Genomic DNA, 21,496 nt, shown 5'->3' on the forward strand with positions numbered 1-21,496 from the left:
TTTGGTTGCAAATTCATATGAATAACTGTGTTCTGGGAGGTTATTTTAGATGGAAGATGTGTTGGCTTGTCATGCATTGGCCCTGTACTTTTCCCATCTGAAGGAATGTTTTGGCATGGTTTTAATTTTTTAATTCTTTAAAAAAACCCACCAACACTCCAAGAGGAACAAACACATTATTTATAGATATTTTTGAATATATGTTATTAAACACTTTAATATATCAGAATATCTTAAAATGACCACCCATCTCTGCTAGAGCCTGAGTACTGTAACTCTGACCTGTAACTTTTCAGGAACGTTGAGTATTTTTGTTGTTTCCTTCCAAATGGATTAAAGGAAACAATGTCAGCACAGCTAACATAAACGGACAGTTCTTGCTCCAGCCATATGTTGTGCATGGCAGCACTTCCACCCTATGAAGTCACTTTTGTTCCCCCAAAATGTTGTTTAGCTAATTAGAGGCATACGAAGAGAAGTTAGATTTTAAAAGTTCAAAATGGGAGAGCTCCTCCACTCTGAGGCTTGTTTTATGCAAGGGAACTGTTTGCAGGGGAAAAAAAAAATATATATATATGTATATATAAATATATATATATACACACACACACACAATTTTGGCTTTTATTTTCCTCTCATGCCAAATAATTGTTTTTCACTAATACACAAGAGAGGCTTAATGAAATTACTTTTTCTATAGAAAATACTCTTTTGAATACTGTGACCAGGTGCTGGCAGAGCAGTGCTGCCCACCCACCCACTGCAAACATGCCCATAGCCCTGGGCACAGGTGTTGGGCAGACCCAGCTTCCCTTGGGATTCGGAGACCCTCTTAAAAGCAGAGACTTTTACTAGCATCTGCTTTCCAGGCTCTCCTGCTTAGCAAAACTCAGAAGGTTGCTGAGGGCACTGTGATTACCTGAAGTGTTAGTTTGTGGAGAGATGTTTTTCATTAGACTTTCAGCCTGCTTATTCCTCAGAGTCAGCACATTATTTTATTCTGGAGTTTGAAGAATAGGTCAGAAACGTGTGAGACCTCAACTCCTCACACTGTTCTGCTGATGGAAACCAGCTCTGGGGTCCCACCCCAGCCTGGGCTGGGTTTTAGCCCTGTGGCACCCACATGCCTTTGATGTGCAGCCTGGTGTGTTTCACACTCATCCGTGTTTCCTAAGAGGAAGATCAGACTTTAAAAGTCAATAACCCAGTTCCTATAAGGGACACCTCTCTCTAACTGTCTCTGTTTGAGATGCTCACCAATTAAAGCTAATTCAGGAGACAGGCAGTGGTCTGAGAGGAGACTTTCATCACGCTGGAGACACATAATTACCCCAGGATTTACCAGAGTCTGTGAACTCCTCTCCAGAAAGTCCTTCCCTGCTTTATTTTCTAGCTCAGATTTCTCCTGGATACAACAAGGTTCAGCCTTCCCAGACAGCTGCAACCAAGTAAAAATCAGCTGGCAAGCTCTGCCCACCTTCCAGGTGTCCCCATCTCCAGTTTAACATCCTGCTTTTGTTGCTGATCCTGCAGAGCAGTCCCAGACCTAAGAACAGCAAGGCGGGGGGGAAAAAGGCTATTTTAAGACTGATTAATGATTAACAAAGCTTGTAAAGAGAAAAGAGTCCACATGTTGGGTCATAGGATCTGTTTTCTGCTGTAGCCTAGGCAAAAACCTTCTGTTGTCTGACTGAAATCCTTTGGGCAGCAGAGCTCCTTGCGCAAGGCCACACAGCAACGCTGCGGCATGGCCAGGAGCTGCAGCTCCCAGTCCCGCCTGGGCTTGGGATGAGCTCGCAGCCCTTGCCCAGTGCAGGGCCCTGATGTCTGTGTCCTGTCCCCATCGTGTCCCTCACAGCTGTGAACACCTGTGCCCTGAACAACGGCGGCTGCGAGCAGGAGTGCGTGCAGGTGAGCCCAGCGCGGCATCGCTGCCGCTGCCGCCACAACTACCAGCTGCGGGAGGACGGCAAGAGCTGCGCCCGTGAGTCCCCGGGGGCTTCACTTGGGTCCTTTCTCAGGGGCAGGAGGAGGAGGGGGGGGTTGGACGGTGCGTGCACAGATGTCAAGCAGATCAGGCTGGGGCATTTCCAGTAAAACCTCCGCATGTCCTATCGCTGTGTGCGCAGCTTGCTGGGAAGGGCCAGGGAGAGCTGCGGGAGCGTGGCCAGCAGCAGCAGAGCTGCACCAAGGCACCCACACTCCTGGGGAGGGGAAGGAGCAGCAGGCTGGTGCAGAGGGATGGGATCTTCTCCCTCTGCTTGCAGACAGCTTCCTGGCTGACCTGCTCCTGGCTGTGGGAGGGAGGGAAACTGAAGGGGACAGAAAACAGAAGTTGAATCTGCTCATTCGTGGCTGTTGGTGTTCAGGAAGTAGGAGGAGGAGAGTCTTTAGCTGTGAAGTTGCTAAGGGAGAAGGAACAACTGGGATATTAAAATATAGCACTTTGTAGGGTTTTGTAGCATCTGCCTGGGTCAGATACTGGCAAAGGTCTCCATAGGAGGACCTGAAGCCAACTTGCCTAGGACTTGCTCTGTCATCTCTGTATGGACACGCCTATGCCAGGCTGCAGCTGGGAAGGTGTTCCAGGATCAGTGCCTGCCCTGTGCAGGATCTCACAGCACGTAAACCCTCCTGCCTGGGAGCAGCAGCCCAGCTTGGCTCCCTGGTGGAGAATGGTCTGTCACAGATTGCAGACTTTTGCTAGGCACAACTGCTCGATGCTGTGCTCTGCCCTGAGCACAGTGCCAATAAGAGCTAGGGTTAGTATGGAATAATGCTGCCTCTTCTGCTTGGCCCTGCAGTGAGGAACCCCTGTGCTGACAGGAACGGGGGCTGCATGCACCGCTGCCACAACCAGGGGGGCACAGCCCGCTGCCACTGCCACCCCGGCTACCGCCTGGCACCTGACAACAAGGCCTGTGAAGGTAAGAGCCCTGCAGCAGAGCTGGCAGGGAGAAAAGTGTTTCACCAGCAGAGCTCAATCCAGGGAACTGGGAGTGTGTGGGAATCCAAATGGAGTGATGCACAAACCTGCTGGAGGGGTGGCAGGAAAGCCCCCAGCTGAGATCTGTGCAAGGGCCCTGCTCAAGTTGTGTGGAACACTCAAGTTTCATGTCTTCCAATTTTCTAGGAAGCTTTACTATAATTCTGAGCTCTTAACTCCATTTACTTGTTGGTCTGGACCCCAGAGAAGAATTCAGGGTGCAAGAAAAGGGTGAAAAAAATAGTAACAGTTGTCCCTTTGAAAGAAGGTTTATAGCTCAGGCTGCTCTGCTGATCGATTGCTCATCTCTTGCAGATGTGAATGAATGTGTGACTGGAGCAGCCCTGTGTGCTCACCAGTGTCTCAACACTCGTGGCTCCTTCAAGTGTACCTGTAACCCAGGCTATGAGCTGGGGGCAGATGGCAAGAGATGTTACCGTGAGTATTGCCTGCAGGGCCCATCCCCTGGATCTGCTGCTGCAGGCAAGTGTTTGTGCACTGTCCTCTGGGACCCAGTGGAGCCAAGTTATAGCAGTCTTCTCTGAAGAATTTCACAAGCAGGTTTGGGGCTGTTTACTCTCCCACCAAGATAAAAAACTTTGTCTGATCTTTAAAGTTACCATGAAGCTACTTTTGCTGGTTTAGGCAATTCACTTGGAGCTATTTGGCTCCAAATAGTCCAAGTCCTGCTCTTGGGGACTTTCTTGGATGAGTTCAGCCAGCCACAAATGTGTAACTGAAGAAGGAATTGAGCTAGTGAAGTGATCACATCTGCTCCCATCAAGAAAATAAACACTATTATGCAAGAATGAGCCAGACTGTCCATACATCTTTGCTGAGCTAATACCCTTCAACAGGGACGGTTCAAAGCAGAGCTATCAGCATTTAGCACTACCTGACTGGCCCCCACAGGTGACAAAAAGCTTAGTTTTATTGCTGCTCTAGTCTTGGTTTTCCCAGTGATGCCCTGGTAAGGGATGCCAGCCCTGGAGGGTCCCTTTTAACAGCAGGACCAGTGAAAACACCAGCCCTGCACGTGTTCTGATGTGGCTCCTCCAGTTGTAGGGACTCATTGCTGTAACCATCACCAATGCCTCTTCTTTGGTGCCAACTGTAGAATTAAGTAGCTTTCTTAAATGAAAAGTATTTCTCCCTGCCCTTTCTAGTACATTTCTTTTATGCCAAGCTGAGGCTGATCTTGCATTAATAAGAGAAGGAAGAACAGATAGACTGTATTCCTGTTGTGAAATCTGGAAGATAGTCTTCAACCACAGCACAGCTTTAGGTTTTGACATGCACAGGTCCACTGGGGAACATCAGCCTCCCCTTCTTTCATCTTCCTCGGGTCTGAACACACTAAAAACTCAATGTTCTTGAAGGCAAAAATTGTTTTCCTGAGGTTCAGGGCTGAGTCAAAACTCCATGCTACAAGTCCCTTTTAGTTTAAGAAAACTTAATTAACTAGACTGAAGTTTACATAAACTTTGCCAAGCTAAGAAGATGTATGGCTGCTATTGATGTTTGTGCCTGCCATTTTTGACATGTCAGTAACATTTCTAGCTGTAGGCATCTGGTTGTTTCCATAGTTAGCTGTGTTCTGCTGCTCTCATTTCTAGCTGGCATTAGAACAGCTCTGTACTTCTGAAAACTGAGCCAACTTTTGGTTGGCAGCACACACTGCAGCTTGTCAGGAGTGGGAGCAGTTTTCTCTGCAGTCTGGTTCATCTCAGAGATTGTCCAGAGCCTGCTCCACGAGTCTGTCCCTAAGAGGCTACCCAGGGCATTGCTTGGGATCCATCAGTTTATTTTTGTACATCACTTCCCAGCCCAGCAATGGGAACAAAACTATTTTCATCCTCTCCCCAGCCCAGATCTCTCTGGCCCTCAGCAGGGCTGTGCACACCAGATGCACGTGCAAGGAGCTCAGCTGGCCCAAGGGAAGGCATGGGCCAGCCCGTGTATTCAGGGCACTCTGCAGGATCCAAACCAGGGATTTTCCTGGTTTTGGAATCCTGGAAGCCTTTCCTACCTTTTCCAGGGATAGAAATGGAGATTGTGAACAGCTGCGAGGCCAACAACGGGGGCTGCTCCCACACGTGCCACCACACCAGCTCAGGCCCAGTCTGTACCTGCAACTTTGGCTATCGGCTGGAAGAGGACCAGAAGACATGCACTGGTAAGGCAGGGGAAAAGGTACATGGCTTGTTTTTCTAAGCACAACTCAAGCAACGATAGGAAGGATTTCCTCTGTGTGTGCACCACAAACAGGTTAACAAGGCTAGAAACAGATGGAAAGTAAGAGGAGATGAGATATTGCTCTGTTTGAAAACATCCTCAAACCTCCACTCAAGAGGTGCTTGGGCAGCAAATGGTGACTTCAGAACTAGTTAGTGTTTCCCTGCTGAAACTGGTCTAAAGCAGCACTGGCAGAGATTCACATCTCAGGTAACTATAAGCCTACATCTAGAAGGGCTGATCCTCAAAATGTCCCATCTTGCCTGTTATCTCAGAGGAAGCAGCAGAGTAATTTGACTAAATGAGTGATGAGGCTGAGTCACCAGGTGGGGTGCAGCCCCATCTGCTTCTACAAAGGGTGTGTTACTGGAGAGGTAAGGGTGAAATGCACCCAGAGCTCTGTGAATGCTATCAAGTGCAGGCATGCACCTTATATTGCATTACTCTGGGTCCCCTGCAGCAAACCCCCTAGTCAGAAGGGCACTGTAGTGCTCCCGGGCAGTGTTATGGGTGGAATCACCCCCGTTTGTAAGCACACGAAAACTTCAGGAACAATCTTGAAGTGAAAATCACAGTTAACTTCCCACAGGCCTCTAGGATTCAGGACTCCTCCCTTGGCTGGGGAGCCCACTGCCAAGGAGGACCTGATAACATTCCAAGAGGAAAGCATGAACACAAGCTCAGGATGTGGGTCACTGAAAGCTGACCACAACTTCTCACGGGGCAGCTTTAACAAGCGCTGTCACCACAGCAAAGCCAGATGTGTGTTAACAGCCAGGGCCCTTTGCTTTTTATTCAGATATCAACGAATGTGACACTGGTTCCCACTGCTGCCAGCAAGACTGTTACAACTACCCCGGGGGCTACGAGTGTGCCTGCCAGGCGGGGTACCGGCTGGGCACGGACGGCTGCGGCTGTGACGGTGAGCAGCAGCCCTGAGCTGCCAGCAGGGACTCACAGGGAGCAGGTTCCCCTCGCCCTGCTTCCTGCACTTCTCAGCCTCCTCAGCTTGCTGATCATTGCAGCAACTCGGCTATGCTAACCCATGCTCTAGTGCAGCACAGCTGAGGAGCAGCACCCGGGCTGTTCAGCACTCTGGATTCCAACCGGGATATCTCAAAGGGTCCAGGTCTGACTCCATTAATTCACAGAAATCTCTTTATGTCCAACTCTAGAGGCAAACATTACCCTTCATTTTCACCCAAGACACACAGGCAAGTAAAAGTGCCTGTGTAAAATACAGCCAAGACAGTGACTAACACAAGCTTTCAATATAGAGAACAAGAAATTGTCCTACCTGGTTGCGAGCAGTTTCCAGTTCCTCCCAGCTCACCTCTTCCTGTCAGCTCTCTGATGAGTTGCCTTCTTAGCATAAAGAATTCAGGGCTTTTTTCTTCCTCATGAGTTGTCCTCACCACCCAAACTCTCCAACAATATTTCACAGGTGAAGAACCAAGCTTGCCCACCTGCTTCTCCACAGTTAATGTCAGATGTGTGCTGAAACGCAGCCCATGGTATTTGAAACCCTGGGCTCCCTGGGTCATCTCACTTGGTTTTTAGAGTCAGGTGGCTTCCTAGAACTGCCAGAGAGGGTGTCCCCAGCCTGCTTGCTGATCTATGGGCAGAAATAGATCTGCTTCTTTTACATTGGAGTATCCCATGTGTTTCAGATGTGGATGAGTGCTCCTTCAATAAAGGTGGATGTGAACACACGTGCCAGAACCAGCTGGGGTCATTCCAGTGCAGCTGTGAGATTGGGTACAGACTGGACGAGGACCGAAGGAGCTGCATCCGTAAGTGCAAGGTCCCTGCAGTGCCAGCCCAGCCAGGAGCTCCTTAGTCCCACACACCACCTCCTTCACAGCACCTACTGCTGTTAGTGGTGGAAATGACTCACTCCACCCCTGGAAAGCTTCTCCCTGTTTCAGCCACCTTGCACTTTCTGAAGGAGCACAGGGGTTTCCAGCACAGCTACACTTGGTCTGCAGTGGTGGCCCCACATGAACCAAAGAACCAGAACCCTTTCCTCAGTCACCAGCCTCTTCAGTTTTTCCTTTTGAGAAGCAATGGGCTTATCTTCTCTGAGTGGTAGTGCCTTTCTCCCATGACCAAGCACACTGTTACCCGACTTACTTGTAGAGCAGCCAGCTCTCCATCTAGTGACCCCACCGCATTGCCCAGGCCCCTGAACAGCTATTCCAAGGTCTGGTCCCTGAGGAGCAGCCCTCAGCATCTCCTCACTCTGACAAAATGCCTGAAGCTTGCCTGTCCTGGTTTTTATAGGGCTTGACCAGCCCTGCCCTGGCTCCCAAAGGTGCAAGTGATTGAGCTGATTGCCTGGTTTAACCCTTGCCTGCCCAGCAAGGGAAGGAGATCTGTGGCTGTACCTGAGAGACACTCTTCCCAAAAGGAAAACCCAGGTTAATTTTGTTAGGTGGGCAGTCTTGTTTGATTTTCCAGGAAAGAACTAACTTATCTGGGAGCTCAAAGAATTACTAAGGGGCTCAAGGTGATGGTGTGAGGGGAAGCTCAGCTACCTGAGGAGCCAGTGCTGTCTGTCTAGGCTAAGATCAAAGCTTCTCCCACAGATGTTGGACTCACTTCTGGCCTCTGCCCATTCTAGCCAAACCAAACAGACAAGTTAGCAGTGTCAATATATCAGAGATCAGTGGTGCAAACCATGCAAATCAGCTGCACCAGCCCTGCAGATATTTATACTCACCCTTCCTCATTACAGAGGTTCTGTCCTACTAGTCACCTCTTGGAGATCATGTCTTGTTTCCCACATTAACATTGTCACCTCCCTGGCTGCTTCCCTAGCCCTAGAGGACCCCGTGGAAGCCCTGGATGCTCGGCACCCCGTTATCCGCCCGATCCCTCACGTGGCAATCCTGCGGGATGAGTTTACCCAGCTCTTCAATGACGACTATGAGGAAGAGGAGGAAGGGATGGAAGCAAGAGGAGAGCACACACTTTCAGAAAAGTTTGGTAGGCATTTTGCAGCAGTGGTAAATGGCATGCTTTGCTTGGAAGTCTTTGGAATTAATCTCATGTGCTGGGTTTATTTGTGTCTGGTGAGCTTACCCACAAGAATCATAGAATCTTTTTACACAGAATCACTGAATTGTTCTGGTTGGAAAAGACCTTTAAGATTGTTGAGTTCAACCATTAACCCAACTCTGCGGGGTCCAGTGCTAAGCCATGTCCCTAAGCACCACATCTACACATCTTTTAAACACCTCCTTGGGCAGCCTGTTCCAGTGTTTAATTACCCTTCCAGGATTGGAAAAGACCTTTAACACTATCAGGTCTAACCATTAACCTAGTGCTGCCAAGTCCACCACTAAACCATGTCCCCAGGCACCATAACCACACTAAATACCTCCACTTGTCAAGTACTTTCCTATGTACACAGGAGCCGTGTTACAGCACAGATGCATGTCTCTGCTGGTTTCTCTGCTCACACCTTCAGGCCCTGGGGAAGGCTTTTCACCCGCAGCTCCTCTCGTTGCAGTCTGCCTGGAGCACACCTTCGGGCCTGACTGCAGCCTGACCTGCCAGGACTGCCAGAACGGAGCCACCTGCAACGCGGAGGAGACGGGCTGTGCCTGCCTGGCCGGCTGGACTGGCGTCCTGTGTGACCAGCGTGAGTGATGCCACGGGCAGCGGGACAGAGCGGGCCCTTCCCACCCCTGCCCTGCTGCAGCAGCCTGATCCCTGCCTCTCTCCTCTCCTCCCAGCCTGCCCGGCCGGCACCTTTGGCAGGAATTGCAGCCAGAGCTGCCGCTGCCAGAACGGAGGCACCTGCGACGCGGCCACCGGCTCCTGCCGCTGCCCGCCCGGGGTGGCCGGGGAGCTCTGCCAGGACGGTAAGGAGGGGTGGTACCCTGGTACCAGGGCCTGCCTCACAACTTGCTTTTCTCCCTAAAAGTTCTCCTGGAAGTAGCAGCAATGCTCCTGAGTGGCACAGGGTGTTCCCCAGCCCATCGCTGCTTCTCTCCATGAGCATTTGCCATAATTTGATAAATTACTGTTACAGCCAGCTATGGTGCCCCTCTCTGATCTTCCAGTTGTGCTTCTCTGAAGCCTTAAAACGTTACCCTTAGTTCACTGAAAGCATCTTTCAGCTCTTTCCTTGAACCATCCCAGTGTGAGTAGCTCTGACACATCCCTGCTCCATCTGTCTCTGTGGGTTACCTGGTGGCACAAGGAAAATTGTCATTTTAATAAAGAAAAGATGGTAAAAGGGGCTCTTCATCCACAAAGCAGTGCTCCAGGTAGTACATCTTCTCTTAGCACTGGAAGACCTTTGTTACTCAGCCATCTGTATTTCTTTGAACGTTCAGTGATAGACACAGAAAAGAATGTAAAAAATGAATGTTCAGTTTACAGAACCATGGAGGTGTTTTCTGCTGAAGACAAACCAGAGCACTGGAAAGCTGTGACACCAGTAGCTACTCAAAGTACCCAAAGGAGGTGTCACTGCTGTTCGTATTTGTTTCTCGCTCCCAAGAGTTAAGATCTAGGGGAGGCATAATCCAAAAACACAGCAAGAATGAGACAGTAAGAGATTCAGACAAAACGGCTTCAGACAAAAGGTTGGGAGCATATGGGACCTATTAGTGATGGGGGAGACCGAGGCAGAATGTAAATGAATGCAAGAGATACCCCGACATTTTCTTTCTGTAGGAAGGAGGTGATTGAGGGGTACAGAGGAAAAACAGGAAGGTAAGATTAAAATAAACAATGAAGAACCGATCTGTTGTCCCATGGTGGCATTTCCTCTGCTGAAACCCTCTGCTGTTCTCATCCTATGGGAGAGGCACGTGCTGCCTGGACAGATGCTGGCTGGTGCTTTCTGCTGACACAGCCTGTCTGCCATGTGCTTCTAATATTAAGGTCTTTAGCATAACAGAGAAAGAACAATAATTTTATTCCCTTAATAGTGCAAATATGGCTGTTACTTATCAATAGGAATGGCCTCATGGATTACTTTCTCCTGTATGAAAAGACTGAGTTCCCAGAGCCTTAGGGGCAGGTTTTGGGCACAACCAGCAGTGTAATTCCAAGTGGGGGCCAGGGATGGTGGGTGTCCTAGAGGCACCTTGTGGGGCTGAGGGGTGGCAGAGCTGGTGGGTGCCCTGTGCAGGGACAGGAGGACTGGCTACTGAGGTGAGTGGGTGCTGAGCTCATGCAGGGAACCTGATAACTCTAATCACCTTATTGCACAGAGACACAAGCACATTCCTGGCCAGAAAAAAAGCCAGCCTTCTTCTCAGCACTCACTGCACCCCTTGCCCAGGCTCACTGCTGGTGCTGTACAGCTTTGGGTTTGGTTTGGCTTTCCTGGGGTCTGCTGGAAATAAAACGACAGGCTGAAGTTGGCTCATCTTCCCAGAAAAACCTCTTTCCATTACTAGGGTGCCCTAAAGGATTTTTTGGGAAGCAGTGCAGGAAGAAGTGCAACTGTGCCAACCGGGGTCGTTGCCATCGGATCTACGGCGCCTGCCTGTGCGACCCGGGCTTGTACGGACGGTTCTGCCACCTAGGTATGCTTGTCCTGCCCTTTCGTACGGGATACGGAGACACTGCTCTGGGATTACACCCTTTCTGGGTAGCATCCCTGGGAAGAGGGCCAGCTCTGGGTGGCAAGGTGTCTGTCCCCTGCCTGGTGTGGCTTGGCAGGTCGCTGAGTGCTCTTTCCCCCCGGCCCAGCTTGCCCCCGGTGGGCGTTCGGGGCGGGCTGCTCGGAGGAGTGCAGCTGCCTGCAGCACAACACCCAGGACTGCGACCGCCGCGACGGCTCCTGCCACTGCAAGCCCGGCTACCGCGGCAAGCGCTGCGAGCACCGTGAGTTGCCTCCTCTGAGCATCCCTGTCCTTCTCTCCTCTTTCCGCCGAGCTTCATTTTCCCTGGGGAAGAGCTCCTAAGAGTGACTCGGCTCTCGTCACTCAGATGAGGGGCTGCCGGCTCTGCCAGGTCACTCGAGTAACACCAAATGTGCTTTCTCTTTACTTATGACTGTTACCAGGCTGCGACCCTGGCTACTATGGGGATGGCTGCAAGAAGAAGTGCAGCTGCTCTCCTGACGTGCCTTGTGACCATGTCACTGGAGAGTGCTGGAAGGAGTGTCCCCAGGGCTACCACGGGGAGAACTGCGACCAAGGTAAGGCAGGGGCCCTGCCAGGAAGCTCTAAGCGTGCTCTAAACAGACCATTCCTCACACACAGAAATTTTTCTTCACAAAACACCACAAAAGGCCTCTCAGGAGTCCTCCCAGGAACCCCCTGCCCGCTGCAGTTGATGGGAGTGAAAAGCTGAAGCAGCTTTAGGGGACACAAGAGCTGCTGCTTGCAGCAGTTGTCAGATGCTGCCATCTCTTTAAAGCAGGGAAGCAGGAGTCCTGCTGCAGAATGACTCTTATTCAGAAAAGGAGAACAAAGTCTCACTTTATCCTGCCACTTGGGCATCTTGCTTTTGTAGATGAAGGTGGTAGATACCTAGTTATCTTGCCTTTCTTTGATGTCTCTTTACTTCCAGGCAATCAGTGCTCAGCAGAACTGTAGCATCTTTTCCGCTCTATTCTCTATTCCGTGTTAAAGATCTATTTGATCTGCAAGTGGAAAAGAAAATTTTATATTTTGTTTATAAAATGAATATAGAATTTACATTAGGATTTAAACTTCTGCCTCTGTATTAACCTCCTAGAGCAGTTCTCTGTTCTTCACACAGAGGGCCAGTTGTCAGAAAGGTAACTGCTGCCCAGCTCTTTGTGCAGCTCAGGCTCTGAGGGCACAGCTTCTCAAGGACCAGGGTGACAGTTGGGGTGTCAGAGAGCTTGACTTTCTTTGAACAAAGGTGTTTATAGTGAACCTACAGGCAGTGAGTCATTGGCACGAGGTGGTGATTACAAAACATGAAGACAGTTCTTGGAAAATAACAACTTCTGCCGGGCTCAGAGCTGATCAATGACTGAAGAGTTAACCTCCCTCTCTTATGAGGCTGTTGCCTTCTGAATCACACTTCAGCCAGCTGGATCCAACAGAAAATCCAGAAGGTTGGACTCCTGAAGTCCACACCTGAAGACACACTGCAGAGAGAAGAGGTGCTGCAAAGAGGAGAGATGCTGCAGAGGGAAGAGAGGCTGCATGAAGAGGCTTGCAGTGGTCAGCATCTTCGTTTTGATTCAAACATCCTGGGAATTTCTACACTAACTGATGTCTCACCGAGCATTCCACTCACACCCAACCCAGAATTTAGAGCTATTAACCTAATTAAGCTGCTAGCACATGATTATCTTGCACAACACCACGACTGGTCCAACATAGCTAGTCTGTCGGTCAGAGCAAAAGGTGCAGATTATCATTAAAAAAAGTTCCAATCTGAGCAAGTGCTACTGGAGCTAAACAGCCTTAGGAGGAGCTTTTCCAGGGGTTGTGTCCCCTCTCGGGGGTCCTGTCACCCCCAGACCCCCCGCAGAGGAGCACTGCTGCCTCCAGAGCCACGCGGCGCCTGGGCAGGCCGGGCGCTTTCGGTTGGGATGTTTTTAAAAAGAATAAGAAAGGAGCTTAAGCCTGTAGGGGGGAGTCACAGGAAATAACACAAATATTTGTGTAGAAATAGTAGGCTCTTGGCTGTTGTTCGGATCTGGAAATTATTAAAGGGTGAAGACAAACATCTGCCATCAATTAGCAAAGAGGAGGAATAACAAAAACTCCACTGTGTCACTTGAAATCTGCGGGCTGGTGTGCTGCTCCTCTGTGACTTGTGACTGCGGCTGCATCCGCGTCTGCCGAGGCCTTTCCAGGCCCTGGGGATGAGAGGGACTGTGAGCACGGAGCTCTCAGGGGAGTCTCAAATAGGATTTAAGGCTCTCCAGGTCTGAGGCCCTGGCTGCTCGGTTGTGTCACAGGGTACAAAGAGCAACCAAGCTCTCTGGTATCAGAGCAGAGGGAAGGGAGAGAACGCGCTCCTCCTGCCCCTGGGGATGCTCCTTCTTTATTGCTTTAAATCCATGTACATGCTGCAAACCTTGTTGCCTCCTAAAAGACCAGCTTCCAGCATCAGGAGGAACTCAGGCCAGAAAAAAGCCCTCACAGCATCTTCCAAAAGTCAAGGGGTGGTGTGAGGGCTGGGAACCCTCTGTCCTGCACCCCAGCACAGAGAAGGAAGGGAGGAGGACAAGCAGCAGCAGGGAAGTGGTACTTGAACAGACAAACCAAGAGAGAGGGGTGAAGTGCCACAGGCTGGGGGTGACCTGGGATGGACAACCCAGCACGGCATTCTCCTGGAGTGTGGGAACCATTCCCAGCTGGGCTTTTCCTCAGGGACCCAGAGGCTCCTTTGGTGTGCCGGGGTCTGGCTGGTACCACACTCCTGGGAACAGCGCCTGTGGAGTGGGCAGCTTTCACGGGCTGGCTTTGGGGGGGCAGTTTTCACAGGCTGTGTTGGGGGGTAGATTCCAGACCCTGTTTTCTCTGCAGAGTGCCCGGAGGGGAGGTTTGGGGCAGGCTGCCAGCAGTCCTGCTCCTGTGGTGGAGCACCCTGCGACCCGAGCAGTGGGCAGTGCCGCTGCCCACCGGGCTGGACCGGCCACCTCTGCGGCCAAGGTGAGGAGCCAACAGCAGCAAGGGTGCCGAGGTAGGGGTTTAGGCCTATAGCTGCTATTTTTCTTTTGCTGACAGTAGCTTTAAAAACATCTAGGGCAATTAGAGCCATCTTCATGGAAAATTCGGGGTGGGAAAAAAAAAAAATGCATGTTTTGATGGTAAGTCTGAAACAATAGCCTCAGCTGGCTTGGTCCTGATCTGAAGCTGAGTGAAGCACAAGGAAGTAAACAACATACCCAGTTAAAAAGATGAAGATATTTTGAGTTGTTGCAGTCCTTATCACAGGACAGAGGGCTTTCTTTACTGATGTGCATTTTTAATTCCCTTCACCATATTACTCTTTAACTGCTGAAAAACTGGAGACTCCTAAATTTAAAACTTTTAGATGATTACAGGGTGTTAGAGCAGCTGGAAGATATTAGTCATATGTAGATGTCCTGCTCCTGATAGTTTCACTGAGCAATAAACCCACACAAGCACAGTGCTTACCATACGTTTTGAACTGACTTCTTTCCAGGCCCTGGAGCTGCTCAGAAGCAGTTAAACTAGGATTTCTCCAGTTTTATCAGCTCTTAGCCTTTGGCTTCTCCTTTGCAACTAAAAGCGGGTCTGGGGATGCTGACTGACATGCTGTCGGGCAGTGTGACAGCAGCTGCCAGGACTCTTTGCCAGCAGCACCATTTCCTAGCAAGGAGCCCTCGCAGCTCCCCACAAGTGACATGACACTTTCATTGACATGAAAGCACTGGAATGAGATCAGGAGAGCACTTATGGAGGGCTCACAAAGGCATGTGGTCCTTGCTAGCAGCCATGTATTGCCAAACAAAACCCATGTGTTGCATGGAGCAAGGCCAGGAAGGAGCCAGGGGACCCACAGACACGCACCAGAAAATGGATGTTTCCCCCTGATGCCTGGGCTGTGGTCCCCATGTGTGTGTGTGTGTGTGTTTGTCCTGTCTCTCTGTCCATGCTCCAGCTTGTCCTGATGGTCGCTGGGGCCTGGGCTGCCAGGAGATCTGTCCCCAGTGTGCCAACAATGCCAGCTGTGACCCTGCCACTGGAGCCTGCCTGTGTCCTGCTGGCTACACTGGCCACCTCTGCCAGGATGGTGAGTGCTCTGCCACCAGGTGCCTCATGTCTGAAGGTCTCCAGTGGGAATGAGGGCTAGTTACTGACCTGGAGAATCTGCTCTAGTGAGCAGAGCATCATTTGTCCACCAGGCACTGCCACACTCAGGGTAGGGCTTAAACACCCTGCAGCCCTCCGCTGCCGAGCACCTGGGGGCATGGGCTGGGCTCTTCCCTGGACATACCTCTAGTCCTGGTTTTATGGTGGTAACTTCTGCACCAGCAGAAAGGGAGGTTAAGCCCCTCAGCCTGTCCAGCCCCTGGCTGAGCACCACGCTGGTGGCCATGGTGGCTCCACAGCCATTTGCAGAGGGTCCATGTCTGCCCTGGCAGCGTGCCCACCCGGCTGGTTTGGCCAAGACTGCCAGCAGAGCTGCAGCTGTGGGAACGAGGGACATTGCCATCCTGTGACGGGGACGTGCAGCTGCCCACCCGGCTGGACTGGACACAACTGCCAGAGAGGTATGGGACCTGCTCTGTCTTACTCCTCACTCCCAGGAGACACTGATCTATGCCAAGCTGCTCTGTCATTTGCTTCATTGTCACCTTCATGCTGGGCCTCTGTCAGAGAAACCTCACTCCAAATTCCTTTGCATTGCTCTGCTCTGTCCTGCCAGTGCCTTTCTGTCCTGGGTTTGCTTGCAGAATGAATTCTCATCCAATTCATGCTCATGTCCCCGTTCTCACTGTCCCCCTGGGTTTTTGGAGGCCCTACAGCTGTGTTTGTCCTTCTGCCCAAGCTGTGATTGATGGGATGGAGATGGCAGCGCTGTGCCCAAGCTGTTGCTCCCTGGAGGAGCAGAGCAGGAGGGCAGGGTGCTGAGAGGCTGGGTGCCGAGTGCAGGGTGCTGAGGGGCTGGGTGCTGAGGGGCAGGGTGCTGAGGGCCCTACCCCTCCTGTGTTTCAGCCTGCGACGCCGGGCGCTGGGGCCCCAACTGCGCCCACACCTGCAACTGCAGCAGCAGCAGCGGGAGCTGCAGCGCCGAGACGGGGCGGTGCCTGTGCCAGCCCGGCTACACCGGCAGCCGCTGCCACCTGAGTGAGTGCTCAGCCCAGCCAGGGGAACGGCCATGGGGGAGGCCTCTGCCTTCCCCTGGATGGGCAGCAGAGGAAGCCAAAGTGCAGGTTTCTCCAGCTGAACTCCTTAGTTCAGTTGCAGGAGTTCAGTCCCAGTGCCCTGGCTGGGATGCCCAGTCCAGTCCTGTCCTGAGGGTGGTTGGGTGACAGGGGTACATCTGTAAAGGCTCATGACTTAGTATAAACAATTAGCAGCCAGATATAGTGTTCTTTCCATCCAGAGCCTGAGCTCCTGCCTTAGCTGAGCCTCCTGGGCAAGGACAACAGGCTCCTCATGCTCCATTACTTCTGCTTGCCAGAGTGCCCAGATGGATGGTTTGGGCTGAGCTGTCAACATCAGTGTCAGTGTGAGAATGGGGCTGCCTGTGACCACGTCAGTGGGGCCTGTACCTGCAGCCCAGGCTGGAGAGGGACCTTCTGCCAGCACGGTGAGTTCCTGTGCTGGGACCCCTGGGCCATCTGCCAGCAGGGTCTGTGGTCCTTGTCTGACTTTCCTATCCCATACCAAAGAGAATCCCCCAGAATGGTATGTCTGCAAGCTGCCAAGTCTCTGGGTTTAATTCTGAAGGGAGAAGGTGTAGGATAAAGAATAAAAATACTACCAAATGTCAACAAGGAGTGACCACAGCTGATTTGGTCACCCTGTGTGTGCGGGGTCTTGGGGCAGCATCTGCAAGCGGGTCCCTTTGTGCAGAGCTCTGGCTCCCACATCAGTTTGCTCGGTCTCTTGGTGGCCAGAAACCAAGTGTCACTGCTCTTCTGGTGCCTCGTCCTGTACCTGGAGTGCCCATAATGGACAGGCAGCCTGTGCTCTGCTGCTGTGCTGAGGGGCAGCCTGTACCAGGTGGCTGTCCCACTGGTGCAGCTTGGTATCGGCAATAAAGGCCACCAGGAGGCATCTGTTCTCTGCTGGGAGATTTTCATCTCTCTCTCTAGGCATTTTGTGGGGATTTATCTTTTGTTTTCCGCAGCCTGTCCTGAGGGATTTTATGGACTGGAGTGCCAGGAAGCCTGCAACTGCCTGAACGGCGCCCGCTGTGACCATGTCACAGGCCAGTGCCACTGTCCCCCCGGCTGGGTTGGCCCCCGCTGCGGCCAGGGTGGGTGTTGAGTGACCTGGGACCCACCCTTGGTGGCCAGGGAGGGGTTGGGATGGGATAGAGCAAGGCCAGATGCTTAGGTGTCTGTTCCCTGCGTGGAGGTTCGTTCTCTGCAGCAGAGGAGGATTTGGATTTGGAGGGGGTTCTGGGTGGGATGTTGTTGAATGTAACGAGGGCTTGGGCATCCCAGAGAGCAGTTTCCAAATAGATGGAATGATGTGACTGGCACTGAGGGCAGCAGTGTGTGTGGCTGTTTGATCTCAGCCCAGTACAACACAGCTTTACTCCCCCCAGCACCCTAGACCCCAACTTCCACAGCCTCCCGAAGCAGCCCCACACCCGTGTCTGCTCCTCTCCCAGACAAGGGCCTTTGGGGGGGTTAGCAGGGTCTGGCTGATGCCCTCCATACCCGCTGCCCTCCATACCTGCTGCCTAACAGTTCTGCCTCCTTCTGCTCCCACCAAAGCGTGCCAGGAGAACAGGTACGGTGAGAACTGCACCCAGACCTGCCGCTGCTTCAACAACGCCTCCTGCAGCCATGTCAGCGGCCGCTGTCTCTGCACCGCCGGCTGGACGGGACCCACCTGCCAGGAAGGTAGGACACCTGAGGGTGGCTTCTGAAGCAGACTGTCCCCTGCCTCTGCCTGCCAGCGTGACAAATGCTGTTTCTTAGGGTGGCTGGAGTTTTCAAGAGAGTAGCAGCTACAGAAAGCTGAGGCATTTCAGCAGCGAGGCCAGATTGCAGCTAAGATTGTCATTATCTGTGCAGCGCTCCCAGATTCTTTCCCAGGGAGAAGCCAAGAGCCTGCCTTCTCCAGGAGCACCAGGAATCACACTGGCTTACAGTTTTGTGGCAGCACATACAGTAACAGCTTGATCCTCCACTGCACCGAGCATTCAGACACTGAGTCAGGGATGCCTGTAGGCACAGCTCCGTGAAGCTGCGCACATGAGACCAATTATTCATGTGCTTAAATGGCTTTTTTTTCTCTGCCAAGCACTGGCACTGCCTGGGTCTAGGAGAGGAGGCTGTTCTGCAGCTCACAACTAAAGCAGTTGGCCACCAGCTGAGGATCTTTCCTGGCTGCTGAACTCACCCATCCTTTTTCCTTTGGTGGTTTTGCCACCATCATGGCTAAGAAGCCTCCAAAGAGGCACCCAGCACTCTGTGCCTTCACAGCCTCTTGAAACACCCAATGTCTTTACATGGGCAGTTGGGCAGCCCCAGTGTCTTGTTGGCTCCTCTCCTGCCTTGTTGCAAGTGATAATGGCTTCCTTTCATACCAGTCTATCCCCCTATCACTCTGGCAGGCTACTGGGGGGTGGTTGCCCCCAGAGCTGTGTTCTCACCGGGGTGTTTGCCCTGCTCTTCCCGCAGCCTGCCCGGCGGGTTTCTATGGGGAGAGCTGCCTCCAGCGCTGCCTCTGCCAGAACGGTGGCACCTGTGACCCTGCCACTGGGCTCTGCACCTGCCTCGAGGGCTGGACTGGGCTGGCCTGTGAGCTGGGTGAGTGGTGGGGGGACAGAAGCACAGGAAACAGCTCGGGCACAAACTCATACCACTTTGGACTTGTTTTCACTTGTGGCACGGACAGCACTGGAGGCGTGCCCACCAGCAAGCGGCAGTGCTCCTGCGGGGGGGGTTTTCATAGGATGGGTGTCGGGGGGTGTTTTTTTCGCGGGGTGGCTGTTTGGGGGTGTTTCACCATGTGGCTCCTTGCAGAGTGTGCTGCAGGGGAGCACGGGCCCGGCTGCCGGCAGCGCTGCCAGTGCCACCACGGGGGGCTCTGCGACCGCCGCACCGGCCGCTGCCTGTGCCAGCCCGGCTGGACCGGCCAGCACTGCCAGAGCCGTAAGTGGGACCTGGGGGGTTGTGCTGCATCAGTGCCCTGGCACTGTGCAAGGGCGGGGGGGGGGGGCGGGTTGGGGGCATGTTGAAGCAAAGACATAAAATGTGGGTTTCAGCACAGCGGGCTGTAAGCAGGGATGCCAGGCAGGGGCAGCAGTTCCCCTCCCCACCCCAGTGTTGAAAGCGAAATGGCAAGTGAAGATCTTCTGTTCCGTTTATGTTAAGAGGAACAGAGGATCATCTCCTTTCCATTCTTTCTTCCACTCTTCACTGGATCTGGCCTGATGAGACTGACCCTAAAAACCTGGCTGCAGTCCTAAGCTCCAGCAAATAATTACATCTGTCATTGGGCAGGCTCCTATCCCCCTGTCTTTAAATGTAACACAGACCCTGGCAATCCCTTTACTATGAGGACGTGTTGAAAAGGCTCTTGGCCTCACCAGGAGCAGCAGCAGGGACTTGCATCGATTGTCAGCACACTGAGGAGAGATCCACAACCTTCTTCCCTTTGCTGGGGTCATGACTGCTCATCCTAGTGCATTCCTTATATTCCGGTGCAAAAGGCTCATCTTAGAGCAACGCCAAAACTTGCCAGTGGAATTCTGGCACAGGGAAGCTGCCTATGGCAGCTGTTCCTGCCATCAGCTGCTCTGATGGGTGAGCAGCCAGATCCTGCCACACCCTCAGGCACCTTGTCCCCTCCCAGCCTCGTGTCATACCCTGCCACAACCCCAGAGCCACCAGCACAAGGTCCCCGTCCTGAGGCAGCATTAAGCTGCCAGGGTGGAGGTGGCAGATGACTAGTGAAGGTTGGAGAGAACGGGCATCCAGGAGTTTTGGATTCCAGGTGCCCCTGTGGTTCTGACCATAATATCCTGGGGACTTTCCTGCCTCACCCTGCCCACAGCTGCCTGCACCCATCTCACCCACAGATTCATTTTTATAATTTCTTTCAATACAAATTAATTTTTTTAAAAAACCACCCGCAAAAACAAATTAATTCTATATGTGTGTGTATATATATATAATTTTTTTTCTGAACAAAGGCTAGAATTCCCTCCTTGCCTTCCCTCAGAGCTGCATTCCAAAGTGTCTGCAAGTGCAGACATCTGCCCAGCTGGGCAGGGTGCATTGTGCTCTCACCCAGTGCCTGTACAAACATGGCCCTTGCGTGGACAAGGGACTTACCAGGATGGGTTTGTTTCTGGTTTTTTGCATTCATTCGTGATGCAGAAGTGAAAATGAGTTTCACAGCTCCTGCTCCTGCAGTGCTCACTGCTGCATAATTCTGGTACTGCACCCACTGTGTTTGGCACCACGAAAGTACCTTCACAGGCTGTCAGAGGCCACCAGTCTTGTCACAGCCCTGCTCTGGCTTGGAGGGAACGAAGGGGATGCAAATAAAGTGAAGTCTGTGCCTACAGGAACGGCAGGGAAGAACACTCAGGGCACCGTTTTTGTGTAACCTCTCTCCTGTGCTTGTATCTCTGAAGCTTGCCCAGAGGGGAGGTTTGGGGCACGCTGTGAAGAGCACTGCGACTGTGGGGACAACGTCTCGTGCCACCACGTTACTGGTGCCTGTGATTGTCCCCGCGGCTGGAGGGGCCGGCGCTGCGAGAAAGGTGAAGCACCTCCCTGGTCCTGGCACCCAGAGACCCCAGCTGTTCCCACAGCCTGGGAAGGAGAGAAACCGTTTTTAATAAGAACTACAAGCTGTGGCAAAGGCGACAGCCTGGCTTGAAAGAGGCTTTTGGGCTGCTGCACGGAATGCTGCTCAGCTGGCTCAGCTCCTGGTGCGCTGGGAGCCGAGGGCAGGAGCTGGCCCTTTGGCTCTCAGGCCTTTTGGCGCTTGGAGTGCAACCAGGAGACTGACATCTCCCGGCTTGTTTTCCCACAGCCTGCCTGCCAGGTTCCTTTGGGAAGGACTGTGCCAGCCGCTGCACCTGTCCCCTGGGAGTGCCCTGCCACCACGTCACCGGCCGCTGCGGCTGCCCGCCGGGACTCACAGGCTCTGGATGTGAAAAACGTACGGAGGGAGGGGTGATCCTCTTAAATCGCCTGCTGACAGGCCCTGGGAACATGGCAGGTCAAGCAGTTGCTGCATAAAATAGAGGGGAGGGAGAAAAGGGAAAGAAAAACTAGAGACACCCCTGCCAGCAGCGAGCTGTGCCAAGGAGCAGCTCACATTCTGGCAGCTGGGTGTGTGCCTGCCCAGCGTTAGCAAGGAGCAGGGAGCCAAGTGGGAAACCAGAGCTCTGTATTTATCCAGGGGATTAGCAATAAATCAGTATTAAAACGAGCTCCTGTGGCTCTGAGCAAGTCTGGAAGAGAGAGAGGCATGTGAGCGCATTCCTTACCCAGGGGACATTTACCCAGGGTATGTGCCATGTCTGGGGGGATGGAAGCTTGCAGGAATCTGGGGGTAGGTAGAGCTCCTGATGCCTTTAAGTTCTCAGTTTGCTTTTCAATCCAAGTCTTTCCTGGAGTCAAGGAACCATTTGTGTGTGGCTCCC

General features: G+C 52.3%; 1 protein-coding gene across 1 annotated transcript in view; it reads left to right on the forward strand.

Moving 5' to 3' along the window:
• The window catches only part of MEGF6 (multiple EGF like domains 6), a 41,135-nt gene that overhangs the window by 13,326 nt on the left and 6,313 nt on the right, over positions 1-21,496 (forward strand). The window contains exons 3-25 of the mRNA XM_051637426.1: positions 1,859-1,984; positions 2,805-2,927; positions 3,302-3,424; positions 5,025-5,162; positions 6,021-6,143; positions 6,892-7,014; positions 8,042-8,209; positions 8,736-8,867; positions 8,962-9,090; positions 10,642-10,770; positions 10,937-11,071; positions 11,253-11,387; positions 13,705-13,830; positions 14,807-14,938; positions 15,291-15,419; positions 15,865-15,996; positions 16,334-16,462; positions 17,006-17,134; positions 17,601-17,729; positions 18,513-18,641; positions 18,858-18,986; positions 20,477-20,605; positions 20,881-21,009. Of these exons, the coding sequence (XP_051493386.1) occupies positions 1,859-1,984; positions 2,805-2,927; positions 3,302-3,424; positions 5,025-5,162; positions 6,021-6,143; positions 6,892-7,014; positions 8,042-8,209; positions 8,736-8,867; positions 8,962-9,090; positions 10,642-10,770; positions 10,937-11,071; positions 11,253-11,387; positions 13,705-13,830; positions 14,807-14,938; positions 15,291-15,419; positions 15,865-15,996; positions 16,334-16,462; positions 17,006-17,134; positions 17,601-17,729; positions 18,513-18,641; positions 18,858-18,986; positions 20,477-20,605; positions 20,881-21,009 (3,006 nt within the window). The remainder of the gene's footprint in view (positions 1-1,858; positions 1,985-2,804; positions 2,928-3,301; positions 3,425-5,024; positions 5,163-6,020; positions 6,144-6,891; positions 7,015-8,041; positions 8,210-8,735; positions 8,868-8,961; positions 9,091-10,641; positions 10,771-10,936; positions 11,072-11,252; positions 11,388-13,704; positions 13,831-14,806; positions 14,939-15,290; positions 15,420-15,864; positions 15,997-16,333; positions 16,463-17,005; positions 17,135-17,600; positions 17,730-18,512; positions 18,642-18,857; positions 18,987-20,476; positions 20,606-20,880; positions 21,010-21,496) is intronic.

Source organism: Apus apus, chromosome 20 (assembly GCF_020740795.1).
Source record: "Apus apus isolate bApuApu2 chromosome 20, bApuApu2.pri.cur, whole genome shotgun sequence".
NCBI classification, from domain to species: Eukaryota; Metazoa; Chordata; class Aves; order Apodiformes; family Apodidae; genus Apus; species Apus apus.